The sequence below is a fragment of the Corvus moneduloides genome, chromosome 4, assembly GCF_009650955.1.
Source record: "Corvus moneduloides isolate bCorMon1 chromosome 4, bCorMon1.pri, whole genome shotgun sequence".
NCBI classification, from domain to species: Eukaryota; Metazoa; Chordata; class Aves; order Passeriformes; family Corvidae; genus Corvus; species Corvus moneduloides.
The window spans coordinates 27805957-27824138 of NC_045479.1; the positions used below are offsets into that span (position 1 = coordinate 27805957).

Consider the following 18182-nt stretch of genomic DNA (forward strand, 5'->3'; position numbering starts at 1 on the left):
TACTAAACACTCTCTGAAAACACAACATTAGAATCCTGCCTAACACAATATTATTTTGCCATTGCTGCCATTGCTTCTTTTGAACACAATTCATAGGAGAGTGCCACTGATGTCAGTGGGGGAAATGGTGAGGGATCGTAAGTTATTTGCCTGTAGTCCTACCTAAACCAATTATTAAACTAAAACAGGAACACGGGGCTATAATTTGGTTCTCACATATGCACAGTATCAAACGGCGCATTTGTCAAGGATGTACCTATGACTTGGCCAGCACTGAGTATTTTCAGCACTGCTTGAAAGAACCCAAAATCCAGAAGGAATGATTAATTTCAGTGCCTAGAAAAGTCATACAATTGAAAAGGTCTCTATAACAGAACCGGGAGCTCCAGAAGGGCTGACTGGATTTGATACCAAATATATTCCGTTATACCTCCTATCCTTGGGAACACTGAAAACCGCGATCCTGGCGTGCGGCAGGTGCCGCCCGCCCGATTCGTTCCTGACCTCCGCGGGCCCGGGTTTTCCTATCTGCCTGCACCGCTTCGCGCTCCGGGGCCGGCGGTGTCGGCGCGGGGCTCCTGCGCGTCCCTGGATGGGCAGGGATCCCTGCTCCAGCCCCCGCCTCGCACACACGCGCGCATTGTGCCACGGTCCCCTCGCCCCGCCCGCACCTGCTGACAATTCGCCCCGGGGGTGGGTGTACGTCCCTCAGCGCCCGCCGCAGGAGCCCGCCCTGCGCTCCCTGCGCTCCCGCGGCTCCTCGGCCCTCAGCCCCCGCGCCCCGGCACCCGGGCCCCCCCGGCCCCGTGCTCAGCGCGGGCAGGCGCCCCCGGCCCGGCGCTGCCCTGAGGCCGCTCGGAGCCGCCGCGGGGGCCGCGGCCGGCGCACCTGGCGGGGGGGCGGCGGGCGGTGCTGCTGGCACCGCAGTGGAGCGCGGGGCCGGGGAGCGCCGGGGCGGGCAGAGGGGGCACCGCGCCCGGGCAGCCACTGGGAGCGCGCCAGCCGCGTCTCCTCAGCAACGGGCCTGGCACGGCAGGGCTGCGCCTCCTCCCTCCTTCCTTCCATCCCTCCCTCCGCCCGTTCCTCCCCGCTTCCATCCGTCCGTCCGTCCGTCCGTCCGTGAGCGTCGTTGTCCCCGCCAGCCCGTCCGCCCACAGGGGCAGAGGCTGCCCGCTCCCCCCACCCCATCCTCCCGGCCGGGGCCGTGTGTGCATGGGAGTGGGGGGGGAGGTTCTTTATTGGCCTCGTCCTCCCTCTCTCCCTCCCTCCCCCCTTCTTCCACACTCCACCCAGAAATGATCCAGTGAAACTAGGAGGAGGTGATTCTCCTCCTCCCTCCTGCTGCTGCTCCTGCTGGTGTGGAAGGGACTGCAGGAATCTCTGCTGTGCTCTGCTCTGAGGCAGGGTCTGGGGAGGGGAGACCGTTCTGTGGAGGGAGGGGGCCGCTGTGGCCCGGGGTGCAGCTCTTCCGTGGGGGGCTGCTTGGTTCCCGACCATGGGGAAGGACCAGGAACTGCTGGAAGCCGCTCGCACTGGGAATGTGGCTCTGGTGGAGAAACTCCTCTCTGGGAGGAAAGGAGGGATCCTGGGCAGTGGATCTGGAGCTATTCCCTTATCCAGCTTATTGAGGTAGGGACATCGTTCCCCATCAAATGCTGGGGATATTAACCTCTTCTTCCGTATCATCATTATCATCGCCCCTCTCATCTTCATTTCCATTCCCGCATCCTTCATAGTAACAATAAAACCTTCACTCTCTCGCCAAGTAGAAGCATGCCAGGGTTTAAAGTCACAGGCAGTCATTTTATTAATATAGTGGTACTGAATTTCCTGCCTTCAATGCGTCTGCAGGGTCCTTGTTCATTCTTTTACTAGCTGTGGTGCAGAACTTATGTTTTGACTGCTAGGATAATATATACAATGTATTAATTACCCTTCCTTTGATATTTCCGTCTTCAAATTGCTACTTTAATCACAGATGGAAGTGTTTATCACAGACAAGGCATTGCATCGTGGAATTCTCTGTAAAAAGACATAGCTTCACCCCATACCCTCATCCATAGTTGCTACCCTTGCTTGCAGAAGAAATTAGGCATGCCATCGTAATAAGCCTACAAAACAAAGAAAGGGAATCTTTTTTGTGGGAGATCATCGAGGCAGAGGAGGTGTAAAACTTAGGGAACAGGTTAGGTAAGAGCAATATTACTTTCAAGGTGCCTAGATTTAGTGGAGTGAAACTGGGTTGCTGGCCATGTTGGGTGAAAGGGCTTAACTTCAGTCATTAGTTGTATCTCCTGGGATCTACAGCATAGCTTTGATCATAAGTTTCATCATGCTCTTAAGTCAGAGCATTGTCACAATCATTTATGACATTTGACTGTATTCAGAGCAGAGGAAGTCTGCAGCACAGTCCAGTGCTAGTGTCCAACACTAAACTAGGCATAGCAAAAGAAGACAAAATAAACTGAAACACTGTTGACCTAGAACTTGAATAAATTGGGGGTTTGGTTTGGTTTTTTGTTCCTTAAAGAAAGAGGAGGCCTGGCACAATGGAAATTGATTAAATGAAAATGTATTTGTGATTCTATTGCCAGTGCCTTCTTGTCAAGGTATTTTTATTATTTCAAAGCTCCCTATCAGGGAAAATTTAGTGTTAACTCTCCAAATCATACTGTTTAAACTCTATTATAAAATCTTGCTATTTTAAAGCTAGGTTTAGTGCTGTAAACAATAGCAGTTCAGGTATTTGTAGTTTACCAAAGTTCTATGCTATTGCACCATTGTTGAATTACTAACCCATTGACCAAAATCAAAACATACCATGTGATTGCTTTTTGTACTGTACTCAAATAGGCTGCTCAGGAAGAAGTGTGCCAGATAGCCAGTTGAATTTGAAATATGATACCCACTTTTCTGGGGTAAACTTACAGAAGTAAGTTCACTTCGGTGCAATGACTAGCCATTTATAATCTAGTTCTAATGCATGATTGGTGTAGTGGCTTTCTCCAGGGCTAGTGCCTGAGCTGTATTCTTGCACTGTTAATTTCATGTTGTATGTCGGAAGTTCTGTATAGCCAGAGGGGGATGTATTTGCTTGTGCTTGCCTTCCTTTATTTAACAGCACTGTTGTATGTTGTGTACACAGAACACGTGAACCATGTGTTTTGTATGTACAGATGGGTCAGCACAGTCCTTGTTTGTTACTCAGGATTGAAATATTTTAGGTTGTAAAGTCAACTGGTTTTTTTGTCCTGGAAGTGCACTTAGCTTAAAGAGAAGTAAAGCAGATGTTTAATTTATGGCATTTCTTACTAATGTTAACAAGAATGTCTATGGCTTCTGTAAACGCAACTTCAAAAATTAAGAGCAAACTTTCAGCTGTATGCTGCATCCAGCTGTATGATTAAATATTTCTAATTTAGAAAGAATTCAGTAATGGTTTGATGCGTAAATGTTCACAATCTAACACAGTATGGAACATAAGACTTTTTAGAGGGTTCAGCAGGATGCTCAAAGCAGAAACTACTATGCATTATACTAAATGTTTTTCAAGAAAGAATTGTATGTGACAGGTATTTTGACATAGCTTTTTTTTTTTCTGGAGATGTTCCATGACTTAACTGATGCCATTAATTATGGATTAAGTCCAGAATGACATGCAAGATTAAGGTTGGATCTGTCTTGGTACAGAAAACATGGAAACAAAATAAGGTACTGAGAGTCATATGAACATCTTGATCCTGTTTGGGAAATCAACACTTACTGAAAATAGCAAAGTTGTAGAAGAGCCATAATTGTACAGTATAAAACTTTGAAATTGAGGGGGATCCAAAGATTTTTTAAATAGAAAATCTGTTGAAGAAGTTTACTAGTAGAGCTATATTCGTATTTTCGCATGCAGTTTATTAGAATAAAAACTTCTTTTGAAAGTTGTTTTTAAAAAAGCAACGGAGAAGAATATAGGGACATAATTTTCTTCATTTTATATAATTTCTAGGAGTCATGTTTGACAGTATCTCCTGCTGTTTTACTGATCATAATTATTGCTCAGTTTCTAAAATGGTGCCCCAGGACTGTAGGTGTCCCACTGTGGTGAGAAAGTCCATGTTGCTTGCTCTTTCTCCTTTTGGCAGTTCTGTTTCTAGCATTAGGCTGGAAAAGTCCAACTCTTTCAGGATGCAAATGGACTAATACTGTGCCTGATGCATTGGTCTAGGTAGTAGGAGTACATTTTCCCTTTGGATTTCTTCAAAGTGCTGGAGACGACTGCATTTATGTGGCTGAACTCTCTACAGCTAGACACCTTTTTTTGGTGGAAATTGGCTTTACAGTAATTATGTTCCCTGTGAATGAAATTTAATATTCATAAATTGACAAATACAAATTGATTATTATCTGAACCAATGAGCAAACTATCTGATCTCTGATGTCCTATTCACATTTTTATAACAGCTTTTTTTTTTCCTTAACGGTTAATGTGTTTTATGGTACTTGGGGGGAAAATAGGGCAAACTTTTGTATGGTTATTCTAGAGTTGAACCTATTTGTTGATGCTAATTGCAAACTAAATTATTTAATTTTTAAGGGCCTGACTTCTAAGTCATTAAATTATGACAACAGTTCAGGAAAACAGCTCTGTTCTGGAAAGCTATTTAAGCACACATATAAATGTATGAATGAATTCCTGCGAGAATTTAAACATATGCTTAGAGTATGTGCAAAGTGCATAAAAATGATGTATGCTTAATTAAGACCTCATATGCACCCAGATATCTGTAATAGTTACTATATAATACCTCATGCCCAGATTTGTTTACCTAAAACAATGACAACAAATCAATGATGTTTGACTGTGTGGACTTTCTAACTCATTTCAGTTCAGGAGAAGCGTCGGAAGGCTGCTCTGGGTCAGTTTGTGCCCCCTGCCTCAATCTCCATAGTTAGCTCTTTATTATAAAGATTGTGGCTGAAACATAGTGAAGGGGAATTCCTCAGGTGAAAAGATCAGCACAAAGCATTGCAACATGCTAGAGCAAGTAACCTAACACCTGACATAATTTAATTGCTTAAACCTGGGTACTTATTGGTATTTTAGGTGCCCAGGTGTTTTCTGAATGGGCTGATGGGCTTTGACAAAGAACCAGGAACTCTGGAGATACATCTAAATTCCAAGTGTGATACACTAGGATATCTAAAGCTGTGTTACGTGTCTTGCCTATGGTCCCCAACCCAAAGCATTAGTGCAGAGCTGGGCTCTCTTCTTTTACTATGAAACAAGGCTATTTTGAGACGCCTCATAAAACATTCAAAGTTTAGAAGACTTAAGTCTAAACTTATTTTTTTTCTGTTTCTTTGTGGATTCCACTGCCTGGAATTGTCACACATTAGTACATTAAATATGTTTCATATTAAAAAGAAAAGGTTTTTAAGTTTAGAATTAGGGATTTTTTTTCCAGATTGCAAATAGAATTTTCACGTATTTTACACTATTTCACTGGCTCTTATATTATTCCAGTGTAAACACAAAAACTTGACAGTAAAATCCCACAGTCTCTCTAACACAATGTTTCATTTAATTTCTGTATCCCAAATCCTTAAATGCATAAATGTTCACATTTTAAAGGATTTAACACATAGAAAGAGTAAAGTGTTTCTAACAAACCTGGTATTTTTAATTTACTTAATTTGATTATCTCTGTGTACAGAACATGTTTTAATTGACCAACCAGTTTTTCGTTGTTGGATAGAGACAGCCTTCGTTTCTTTCAAAGTGTTTTTAGGAAAAATAACTTTGAAGGTTTTAATGTATCTCAGAGACCTTATCACATTTTGCCACATGTAGTCATGTACATGCCTGTTTGTTCCATGTTACTAGCAAGAATGGAAGGTTTTGATTATATGCTAATTTTTATTCTTTTTAAACTGTACATGTTAAGAGCTTCGGATTTTTAATGGGACTGTGGGATTGAATATTAATTAATATGAACTGGCACGGAGTAGTAGGGAAGGTTGAATTGGCCCTTTTTTGCTCTTTGTTGGCTGCTGCCATTACACAGCATGAGAGGGCGGAGCAGCCTGCCTGGAGCTGGTTTCTTCCCCTTCCACACTTGGCACTGTGGCAGGGAATGGCTCCGTTCTTTGCTCAGCCTTACTTAGCGCAGCTACACCGTGTATAGGCCTGGCCCAAGTTATTTCTCCTCTAAAGTATAAGAAACACGGCAAGCAGATTGTCAGTCTGGGAGTTGCAATCTGTTTCCTCATCTGTTTCTCAGAGCAGTGTCTTGCTTGCAGCAAAGCCACAGTTTAGCCTGATGGCCTCAGTGCGTGCTGAAAACCACACAGATCCTCTTCTGTCCTTGTGCAGAGCCCTCTGATTCATTCAGCTTCCTTTGCAAAAACAGATCACACTTGGTAGGGCTTGTAGAGCAGGAAGTATTCAAAATGTTGAAATACTTTATGAAGCTTTAGTTAACAGTTTGAAAGTTTTTTCATGTTATAGTTTGAATAACAAATGGATCAACTTATCAACGAGAATAAGGGGACTACTTCTGTTTATCATTACAACTAGCATTGTTTAAAGTAAGGGGAGCTTTCTTAGGTTCTTTTATAGGGAGATTTTCTTATGTGAGGCTTGCAGTAGCAGAGTTCTGGGCTCACACAATTCCAAGGTATTTATTTCAGACAACCAGCACAGATAATAAAATGGAAAGTATTTATTACATAGTTCAATGGGGCATCCATTTAGTCTGTATTTATTTCTAATTTTAGTTATACTACTTTTAATTAACGAAGGGGTTTGTACCGATGGCCTAAGCAGAGACCGGCGTTCCCAGATTTCCAAATTACCTTCTTTATCCTGTTAGAGTAGGTAACCTAATTCTTTTGAGGACATATTTAATCTTTTTTCTTTTTGCCTTTCAGTATGGAATGCAAACTAATAATCAGGACAACAGTTAGTTTATGCTTTTTGGTATTAGTGATAGTTGATTGCTGCCTTGGCTTTGTTCGTTTGCCCTTTCAAATGTGTGAGCTTCTCTTAGCCTTCATTTTGTTATCTTCTACCCTTCTTAGACTTATTTTTATTCTCACTTTTGGTAAATGCTTTCAATCAAAGTTCAGACAGCATTTTATCTATTGAATTCCTTAGATTTCTTTTCTAGTTTGAAATATTTACAATATATATAGGTAGCAATATAACAGTATCCCGGACATCTGGTAGATGGTTAAAGGCAAGTCAATTCACAAAGTCTGTGTAATAAATCTTCCCTAGGAGTTCAGCATGATCCTGGATTCAAGCTCTGTAGTTAAACTCCATGGATAAACTTCCCACTTCTCCTTACTCCAGAACTTGTTTCCTGAGTATTGGTCAAGTGTATGTTCTATTATTTTTCTAAAATATTTGGCCAAATGCAAAAAATGACCAGCAAGAAGTACAGATTTGGTGTAAAATCTACCAAGGTCATTTTATCTAACCATATATAGGATCAGGTAATGGTAACTGTACTGGGAGGACTGATGGAGTTCATGACAGAATCAGTCAGACTAGTAAGGGAAATTTGACAAACATGTTAAAAGGAGAAGGTAAGGAAAAACCTTCAGAATGTTGAAGTGTCTATAACTTAAAACAACACTTTTAAAATTCTTAGCCACTTGATGTCTAGTGTCTAACTCCACAGAAGACCCTATAAATTCATTGTGATCATCACTGTGTTTCCCCTCTTGTCCAACATCTATGATTTTAGTAGTTTGGTAACTCAACAGAATTAATGCTGCTTTATACATTTTTGAGATTGACATGATAGTACTGTTTTCAAGTAGTAACGTTATAGCAGAACTAAGAGGGGAAATAAATGAAGTAGAATGAAGACTGATGTTATCTGAAAGGTCTGAGGTCTGTATCTTGTGAGGGTTGGAAATGTTATGAAGAAAAAATACAGGTGCTTTTAGGGCAGATGTTTCACAGTCACTGCAGTAGTGATCCAGGACATAGCCATGTTTCTGAAACTCTACAGGTAGATTATCTTATTTGCCTCAGTTTCTGTTTGTATGAGTATTCATGGATGAGCCATTAAGGAGCTGCTTACAGCTCTAGCCCATTTTTAAAATTTTCTTGACAAAGACACTAGTTGAAGCATCCTATAAACTGCTTTAATTTATGCTACTGGTATATAATCTCTAAGGGACTGTGTAATGTAGAGTGTAGCTACAGTGCCTTTTCTTCAGCAAGCTTAGTGTGCTCACCTGGGGAGGTGACGGATACAAGAGTTCCGCAGCTGGAATTCTCTTCTGCCATGGAATTTCTCTGCTGGCCACTTCTAGTTAGAGTACACATTCTAATCCTATACTAATACTTCAAGATAAAATATATTGACAGCTTTTAATGTTAAATGTGTAAGGCATAGTAAGTAGTGTTAATTTCTGTCTACTGATATGACATTTTCGTGTATGTGGACCCTTTTGGGAAGTAGGGAATACCTTTTTTTGAACCTTCTAGACTTTATTGGAAGACTTTTTTTTTTTTTTTTTGATTACTTTTTCCTGATGACAGTATTTTCAGTATGATCACTTTGCATTAAGAAGTGATACAACAACTGTTCTGCACCTCACCATCTATGAATTTCTAATAATGTACAGGTATCTGCTCTAAGAAAGGTTCTGTGAGATTTAATTCCACAAGGTTGTGCTTTTATTATAATCATTTTACACTGTTTCCTATGTATTGCACATACATTTTCTAAAGAGAGAAAAAATGTTAAAAATGACATCTCGAGTGCAGTTTAGTCCTACTTTAAAACAGCCAGTGGCAGCTGTGTTTCTATAGGTGTTGATGTCAGTGCTAGGTGTCTAAGTTCCTATCACAGCCAATGGAGATCTAGTCAATACAGTTAGGGGGCATAGAGCGCGACTGAGCTCACCCCAAAGTGGATATTGAATGGTTTTATTTCAAGATGAAACACGTCCCTAATTTAAATATTTTTGTAGGTAGCCTTTGAAGAACAGGGAAACATTTGTAATTGAAAGTATATGTAGAATATATAAAAATGACCACTTACATAGGTAGGTTGAAGCTAAATTTGGGTAGAATTGCTTTCCTTTTGTGTTTTATAGCTGGTTTGGATTAATTCAGAAGCAGTAGATAATAGGTACTGATCGATAATCAGTAGATTAGCTGGCCAAGAGGCAGAATTCTAGATGGTTGAAGTTAGAGATACATGATAATTACTTAAAATGCATGATTTTGTATCACATGAGGTTTATTGAAAATGCTCCAACTGTACAAGAAACAAATTAGAAAACATTAACTGGAGTTGAAACTAGTTAAGAGAGGAAAGGCAAAAGTAAATATGTTGACAAAAAGAAAATGTGGACTCAGTGCTTGGTGGGGCAGAAGACATAGTGACACAGCTCATGGAAAAGGCGAAGAATCATTGCCTTTTCCATGAGCTTTGGTTGTTTGGTGGTAAAGTTTGACTTACCAAAGTTGTGAGCCTACTAGCAAGATTTGTGTGGCAATGGAACATGGCCCACAGCAGAGGAAGATCAGGGGAACATTTACATTCGAGGAACCAATATTACTGTGAGGCCACTGTTAATTTTTGGAGGATTGTGTCAAACATGGGACGTTTCTGGTGATTGAAAAAGGAAAATGTCATGCCTGTGTTCAGGAAGAGCAAAAGGAAGGTTCTGGGGTCATCAGGCTCATCCTAAGTCCTAGAGATGGTTCCAGAGCATGTCCTCATGAATGCAATTTCTTCTCTCACAAAGGATAAGAACACAACTGAGAACAGCCAGCATGGATTTACTAAGCTTAAATCATGCCTGACCAACCTTAATTGCTTTCTACAGTGTGAAAACTGTGTCTGTGAACAAGGGGAAAAGCGTGGTGTTTTACCTCAGGGCAGTCTCAGTCAAAATTGTGAGCTATGAACTGAGTAAGAGGATGATAAGGTGGGTTGAAACTTGGCTGGACTGTGAGAGGGTGTGATCAACAGTCCAAAATCCAATTGCTTGTATCTACTAGAGGGTTTCCGAAGGATTCAAGGGCCAGTATTGATTGCAATGTATCAAGTATAGCAGGTTTGTAGGTGACACCAAACTGGGGAGAAACCATTCATATGAAGAATTGCTGTAAGGAGGGACCTGGACAGGCTGGAGAAATGAGCTCATTGGAGCCTCTCAAAATTCAGGCAAAAATCTTATGTAGTCCTTCACAGGCTCTTGTGCTGGAGTTGGACAGTTTTTTGTGTTTTACTTCTTTTTCTGACGTGTTAGTCATTACAAAACTGCAAATATCACATTTAGTTTTTGAGTTTACACATTAGTAACTTCTTTCTCCTGTAAGAATGGTGTGATTGGTGTGTGGATTTTCTCCTAATCCTTCATAGCCTGGACAAGAAATAGGTTAAGTTGTAAAGTATTCATGCTGTCGCAGTATGAGGAGCGTCCAGGAGATAGATGCCTTTTAGAGAAAGTAAGAAAAAAGAAGGGTTTTATAAATCAGGATTGGGAATATTTTTTAGACTAGGTATTTTCCCACTGCATGTTGCTTGAATTTTAAGCTTTCATGATACAACTTTCCAGTATCGTTTTTACTGGTAATTTTGAGAATTAACTCTTGAGTTTCATGTCTTCCATCTTTATGTTCTGATTTGTCAGGGTCATTGTTTTCTGTTTTTAGATGTCACTCGATACGAAGAGTGAATCTCTATGTCTAGCTTATTTTTTTTGCAAATTAACCCCCCCAGCATAGTAATATTAGCAGTTTGACCCCAGAATCTCAATTAAGTCATTGGTAAGGTTTCTTAAAAACATAATTTGCACTTATTTTTAGTTTTCAGTTTTCTCAAGTAATTATTTATCCACTTCCTTGTCCTTCTTGTCATCTGTGTAGTTAATTTGTCAAAATATGCTCCTAAGTGATTTGCAATCACTCTGCTTCCTGTTTTGTGCACATTTATTGCAGAGCAGTATCTTGCATAACCAAATGGTAGGTCCGCCAGGGATCTTCTCACATAATGCGCACAAGTAATGTTTCAGAGAACCAAATCTATCATTTGTGGAAATAAAGTATACAGCATGTAGTTTATGTATATGTTACCAATCTGTTGTTTGCCTGTCACAACAGTTAAATCTATCCCCTCTATTCCTCCTTTCATGTAGACTATGTAAGTCTTGATTTCAGAGGGAGAGGAGTCTTGTCATAAACAGAAAATTAAGCGTCTAAAGGTATGGAATAGGTGTATGTTCTGGGTGAGAAGATGTGGGTAGAAGACAGGTGGAGACCTGACTCAAGGTATTTGGAGTGGTTTAGCAAGCAGACTGTGTGTAAAACTCTTGAGAAGGCTGGAATACTAGAAATGATTTGTAAAAGAAATGGGTATAAGGATTGAAATTAGGAATGAGAACTGAGACTCGCCATGGTAGTTAGCAGTGCTGAGGAGAGTGAGAAAAGTTTAGGAGATGAGCTACGAGGAACAGGACAGAATAAAGAAAAATTCATTCAGCAGAATAGAGAGAAAATGTACATGCACTGAAATACGGTTTTCATTCAAAGCTTGACATTTTCATATTTCCTTGCTATATTTGTGAAATGCATTTGCAAACTGTCTCCTTTTCTTTTAGTGCTAAAATAAATTGCTATAATAGTGGTTAATACAGTGCAACCAGTCATGCCATTAGTATAAGTGGAAGAAGTAGTTGTGATAAATCATCTAGTGAAGTTTTGCCAGTATGACACTGCATGGTGAAATTTCAGGAGTTTTAGTTTGCTTTTTTTATGAATGATAAAAATAAGGTTGCCAGTGAAGTTTTTATGTATCCCACTGAATGCAGGAATTACGTGTTTTTTTAATGACACAATCTGTAGTCTTTTCCTCAGTTGCAGCCCAGGATAGACAGTGCTCATTAAATAAGCAGTTATTCAGCATTTTTAACTTACTATTCAGTGTTTAGCCCTGAGCCTCATTTTCTGCACACAATTCAAACTCTTCTCTAGGAGAAGAATGATTAATTTTTCTCCTGAGCTTTTTTTTTTGTTGGTGATGTTTGTCGCTATGGTGTCTGACTGCTTCACAATATTAATGAGTTTACTGTCCCTGTACTTCAGTGACTGGGTAGGGGTTTTAATATCTGCACTTAAAAATGCTGACTGAAGCACTCTTAGATTATGGTGAGAAGTATTTATTGAATTGGTGTTTCCATCTGGTGACTTTAGCAAGCTTGTTTTTCACAGTATTAATATAGTTAGTGTAAAATTATAGGAGTGGATCTTCTTGGTCAGAATGAATGTCTGTCCAGGAAAGTACTCTTCTCCAGTTTTGACTGGGAGTTAAGAGCCTGTTCGTAGAAGAATATAGTGGCAAAGCAAACATGTAGTATGTAACAGTTTCTCCAGTGTGCTCTCACAGCTTTTAGCAATTTGCAGCAGCTTTCTACGACAGATGTATTGTCTTTCCATTAAGTAGCTCCAGTGGATTTTTCTTTTTCAATTGGTCTTTGAAGCAATGCAAATTTTTAGCATTTATGGCATCTCACAGCAAGGGTTTCACATCTTAATGAAGTATTATGTGAAGAACATTCTCTATAAATTAAGTAGCATTTTATATGTCCAAATGTATAAAGATCTGTTCAGATATATAGAGGTTTGTTTCTGGAGAACAGGCACAGATAGAATTCAGTTCTGTGGTGCAGCATTAAACTGCTGCTGCTGTTCTTACCTTGTTTGATTGATTTAATAAACACCAATGAACCTTTTAATACCTTTGATTTTCAAAAAGAAAAGAGTTTTTATTCAATCATCCCCATTCTAGGGGATAGGCCTGCAACTGTTCCAAGATCAGCATTCATTGCAAAATAAAAGGAAATAACGTGATTAAGGCTAATACCTATGTGGTAGCAGGATGACTTAACACCAGAACTTTAATCCTTGCCTTTGCAATCTCAACAATTTTTAATACTCTTTTTTTTTGTATATAGTTACATATACATTTCCACAAAAAAAAATATTTTTCCAGAGAAAAATATATTTATTTTGAGATTAAAAATATAGACTACCCATATGGTGGTGAACAGAATATAAAGAAACTGGAGATACCTCTAATAACTTACAAAAGATTACAACTCCTGATGTGTATCTAATATCTTTATGAGACATTATCTAGAATTTGAGATGCTGGAGGATGGTTTTTTCCTTTTTTTTTTTTCCTTTTCAGCAACTACTGGTACTCATTTGAACAAGATTCCCATTATATTACCTGAAACAGCAAAGGTGAGGCAAGAAAAATCAAACTTTAATTGTTGAAAGTAAAGCGTGAAGAAGAGATGAAATGAAAGAGCTTTCTGTAGAGGAAGGATGTTATTTTCCTCTCTTCTCTTGTGGGAAACAGTTATTGGGGAAACAGCAAGGTCATTCCCCAGTGATGAAACGTTTCCTCTTATGCCCTAGAAAGATAGTTTGAGGCATAATTTTCCCACTTAAACTGTGAACCAGAACTAATGAGTGACTTAGAAGTGACGCCATTCCTGGTCTGTGGTACTTACTGTGTTGGTACTGCTTAACCAAAAAAAGAGAGAAGCTTCAGCACTGAGCATCCATGTCTCTGTCATGCAAGCAAGAAAGAGCTGCCTAGGTATAAATGGCATAAAAGGAGTAAAAGCAGCAGAAATCTTGTCATGCGTCTCCAGTGCATGAATAGTTTTTGCTATGACATGAACTGTTGCAATATTTGCTCTCCTTCTTTTGCTTTAAAGTTCAACTGGTTGTAACAGAGCACAGACTGAGGAAATAAGTTTTGAGAAAAGCAAGTGAGGTTGTTTAGAAGTGTCTGCTTTTTAAAATGCCAAGGGAGCATCCTCCTTGTTAGGCTGCCTATTTCAGTAGACAACCTCCAGGGAATAAATGAGCTAATTATGATGGTGGTAAGAGACAAAGAGATTTCTTTCCCTTCCCTCAGTAACTAAATATTGTTTTCATAGGATTTTTTCTCATCATCATCGCTTCTTTTCCCAGTATAATTGTGATGCCCAGCTTGAAACAGGGGAAAAATGTAGGATGTGAAGAATCCTGAGGTTGCTTATGCCAGCCTTGAAAAAGAGAACCTTGCTGAAGATATTCACTTCAAGGCCAGGGAGTCCATGTGAAAAAAAAAAAAAAAAAATCTAGGTTAATGATTTTAATGATTTTAGAGAATTCAGAAGACACTAGGCTGGAGATGGCATGGAAAAATTGAACATAGAACAGAATTCATTGGGTAGTTTGAAAGAACAGACACAGTGCTGATCAAAAGTGTAAGATCAGGGGTACAGGACTGATTTGCAAAGTAGGGCATGATAATTTCCTGAGCAAAGTGGTAGAGGTCCACTTTCAGAACCTTCCTCAAAGACTGATGAAAACTTAAGAAGTGGCAAATAAATTTCTTTCGAGAGTGACAAGAAAATACACGCAGGTGGCTAGATGTTGTCTGGTCTTTGCCCAAGGGATCCATAGCAAATGTGGATGAATTTGCCTAGCTACTTGGGAAAATGCCAAAGCCAAACCCACTGTCTCTGAAAAATGACGGAAGGAACTCAGTCCCTTTGTGGTATTTCTGTTAGAGTATGTTCTTGGGTTAAAAAAAACCAGTCAAGAATGAGAAGGCAGGCCTCAGGATTATTTTTTTAAGGATGGAGCCAGAATGTCTAGACTTCTTTCTTTGAAAGTTTACTACTTTGGCTAGTCTTCATAGTAGCTAATTACCCAGATCTCCTTTGAAAGTATGACTTTGTTAAATTACACAAGATGTCACCATTTCTGCGTGTCACAATTCCTAAAGAGGAATTAAGAACAGTTATTGCAGAAGGTCAGCTCATAATGTGCATCTCTGTTGCTAAGTTTCATTTGGCTTGTGAGTTGCTGTAGCACTCACAGTAGCTCCAGCGACTGTCACGCAGCATGCATTATTGCAGTCTTCTGGGATTCTTGGAAAAGTCCAGAATACAGTTGAGATTTTCCCGAGGAAAATAAATCTTTTGGTAAAACTGGCAATTCATTATGCTCCTGGAAAGTTGGGTCTTTGGGGATTTTCTTTCTCAGCTCCATAGAAAGCAATCTATATACCAGATTCATTTCACAGTATTGCACTACCAAACTTACTGGGCATCAGATGAACCTTGGGTAAAGCATACAAAACTCAGCAAAGGATGGCTTTATTTTCACTGTAACTATAAGGCAGATGCTACCTTTCAAAGCAGTTGAATTGACACTCACATAGGGAGTTGTCAGGAACTATTTAAAATTTACCAGAGCAGCAAAGGAGGCTGTCCTGACTGCGTTAGCACTGCTCAGGGCATACTTCTAATTGTCTGCAATTTTAGTCATGTGGCCTAACAGTCAGAGGCAAACACACTATAATTTTGATGACAAATCTCTTTCCCTTTGCAACTCCATTAGGGTACATTATTACACATCTAAGCATACAGAATTTGACAATAATATGTATGATTAAAATGTTGGGGTTTTTTTCATTTAAAGTTGATATTTAAATCACTTTTGATTCATGTGTGAAGAATTTCTTTCTGAAGATGTTTTAAATTTAGTTTTCATGGGCATCCTGGAAAGTTTTTTAGCGAGATTTGAAAATGCTTAGAAACCTGGTAACGAACATCTCGAACTAAGATTGGTGATTTGTGACCTGGCTTAAAAATTGTCAGAAAAGGAAAAAAAGTAGCCTGACTTCAACTTCTCATTTGAAGTGTAATATGTCTTTTAATTTGGTATTGTGCTGCTGTGCTGAAGTTGGCTCTATGTATCTGATTTTTTCCATCACTTTCAAGTGGTTGTTTTTTGAGCAGGTTTTTGGGTCAGTAAGCATATGCTCTGAGTAGCAATTACAGTATCCAGAGAGAAGTTTGCATTGTATCCCTTTAAATGGATTCTCAGACTTAAGCTGGGATCATTTATCTTTAGCATAACAGCTGAAGACTTGCACACCTAAACATTAGTTCACATTCCAAATGAAGAAAATGCATTTTGGCTAACAGCAGTGTATTCTGTAACTAGACACTGACCATATTAATGATATTGTGTAACTGAGTGTTCCTGTGCTAAATATTACGACTCCAATTCTGTTAGTGCTTTGATAATGAGATTCTCTTTTTCATTTGAAACACTAGCAAGTTGTGTTTATGTGTTTCACTGTTAATCAATAGTGAGTGAGCCTATCACTTTCTCAATAGGTCAGTATTTTCCACTACAGCTTAAAAACTTAAATGTAAATAATTTCTCACTTTATCTTTACACTTTTTTTTTTTTTTTCCCTGTTGTGGGATGTTATTTCAATGCTAATGAGACAGGGCTGGGTATCACCATCCTCCAGAAAATAATGCAAGTGGGAAAAATGATACTGAAGAAATTTTGCAAATAAATTTGAGTTATATCTTGCCTATATAGGAAACCTTGAAAAATCTTGAAATGAGCTCAGTCACAGTTAGGTAGTTATGTGTCTGTTTTCTAGATCTATGCTTCAGTGAAAAGAGCCAAGTTCCTTTCCTTAGAGGCATGCATCAATGATATGATGAAGTCGAAGGTACATGTCCTCTTTCCTCCCGATCATTATATTTTTTTTCAAGAAAGTAGAGGTGTTTGTATGTCTGTAGTTGTGCATGAATGTTTCACATAGTGGTGAAGAGCAGCTTAGTCCTAATGAATCAGGTAGTAAAATTAAAGTGGATAATTTCTTTTTAATAATTTTTTAAAAAAACAGCTTCAGTGAGAAAAACACCAGCTTTTCTTGTTGAACTGTGGCAGTTTTTATGATACTTGTTGTGATCTAAGTTTCTGACCATAGAAATGGCATGGAGTGTAACAGAGCCCAAAACAGTATTTAAGCTGATAACCATGTAACTCACCTCTGATGTGGAGACTCAGGTTCAAGTCTCTGGTCTGTCATTATCCCAGGAGAGTTCTCAATAACTGGTTTATCCAGCATGTACTTTTCCTCAAACCAAAGATTATACAGAGTTACATAAAAATATTGAAATAGATTAAAGATACTAAATCCAAAACATACAAGCAGTATTGGTCACGGCACTTGTTTGGGAAACAGAACTGTGGTACAGGGTTACTTTAAGTTTAATCTTCCCATCATAATCCAGCAGCCTTGAGTTTCACATTCTGTTCTTTTCTGTTTAAGGAACTTAAAAGAGTCAACACAAAAAAGCCCCACTTCAGAATGATTCTTGAGTTTAAGCCTCACATAGGAAAGTGGAATTACCAGTGACTCAAAATTTGGAAGTCAAATACTTTAGTGAATTCTAAAGGCAATTTGTTGCAAAGTAAGGGAGTGTTCTGTTTGTACTGTATTGAAACCTTTCTAAACCACACCTTTCAATTCCATTGTTTTTGTGTGACAACATTTTGAATGACTAAGAAATGTGTTAGAGTGCTGATGGTAGGTTCAGAAGTGTTAGCACTGTTTGAAGTGGACCTGCAGTTTTCTCTGTGGCATGGACTTCGAAGTACAGGGCTTTGGGCTTCTCAGACTATTATGACCATAGTTTTATAGACTTAACAGAACTGTGCAGTTATGCATGTATTGGTCATAGGTTTGATTTGTTTAGGCACTGAACAAGATTTCAAACCAATCCTTTTTCAGATGAGTATCATCAATCCATTCTCGTCTGTGGTGAAATTTTATATTTGTGCAATAATTTTCGTCTGCTGAAGTAATTACTACTCACGTGTGACTTCTAGATAAACTGTTTGGAGAAAAATACATTCATTAAAATATCACATTACTGAAATATATCAATTTGGAGCATAGAGGTTTTTCTTTAATATCTCCATTTCTTTCTTCCCCCTTCCTCTGATCCCTCTCTCTTAGTTTCTCTGCCCACCTGTCCCCCCCTCCCTGTGCCCCCCTTCTCTGCCTCTCTCTCCCCCATCACTCTATCTCCATTATTCTGCCTTTCCATTCATCCCTTTCTCACCACATCTCTGCCCCCACTTCTGCCCCGCCACCATCTCTCTCTTCTCTCTTTCCAGCAGTTTAAGCCATAAAGAGAATCACCTGAGACAAAATAATACAAGAACACAGATCAGGAAGCATTGCCTATTGAGCTGAAAATAGTTAGATGGAAGGATAGAGTGACAAAGTAGTCTGAAAAGAGAGAAACTCATGTCTTTGTTTAGGAAAAGTGTTGGTGTT

The 18182-nt window shown here is 39.2% G+C and overlaps 1 protein-coding gene across 8 annotated transcripts in view; it reads left to right on the top strand.

Moving 5' to 3' along the window:
* The first annotated feature begins 1436 nt into the window (after positions 1-1436).
* The window catches only part of ANKS1B (ankyrin repeat and sterile alpha motif domain containing 1B), a 416591-nt gene continuing 399845 nt past the window's right edge, over positions 1437-18182 (top strand). For 2 of the 8 annotated variants that reach the window (XM_032107196.1, XM_032107200.1), the window contains exon 1: positions 1438-1629. In XM_032107196.1, coding sequence (XP_031963087.1) covers positions 1496-1629 — 134 coding nt within the window. In that variant the 5' untranslated portion in view covers positions 1438-1495. Of the gene's footprint in view, positions 1630-18182 lie in introns of all 8 variants that reach the window. The other 6 variants (XM_032107192.1, XM_032107197.1, XM_032107198.1 and 3 more) reach the window with 5 other exon arrangements.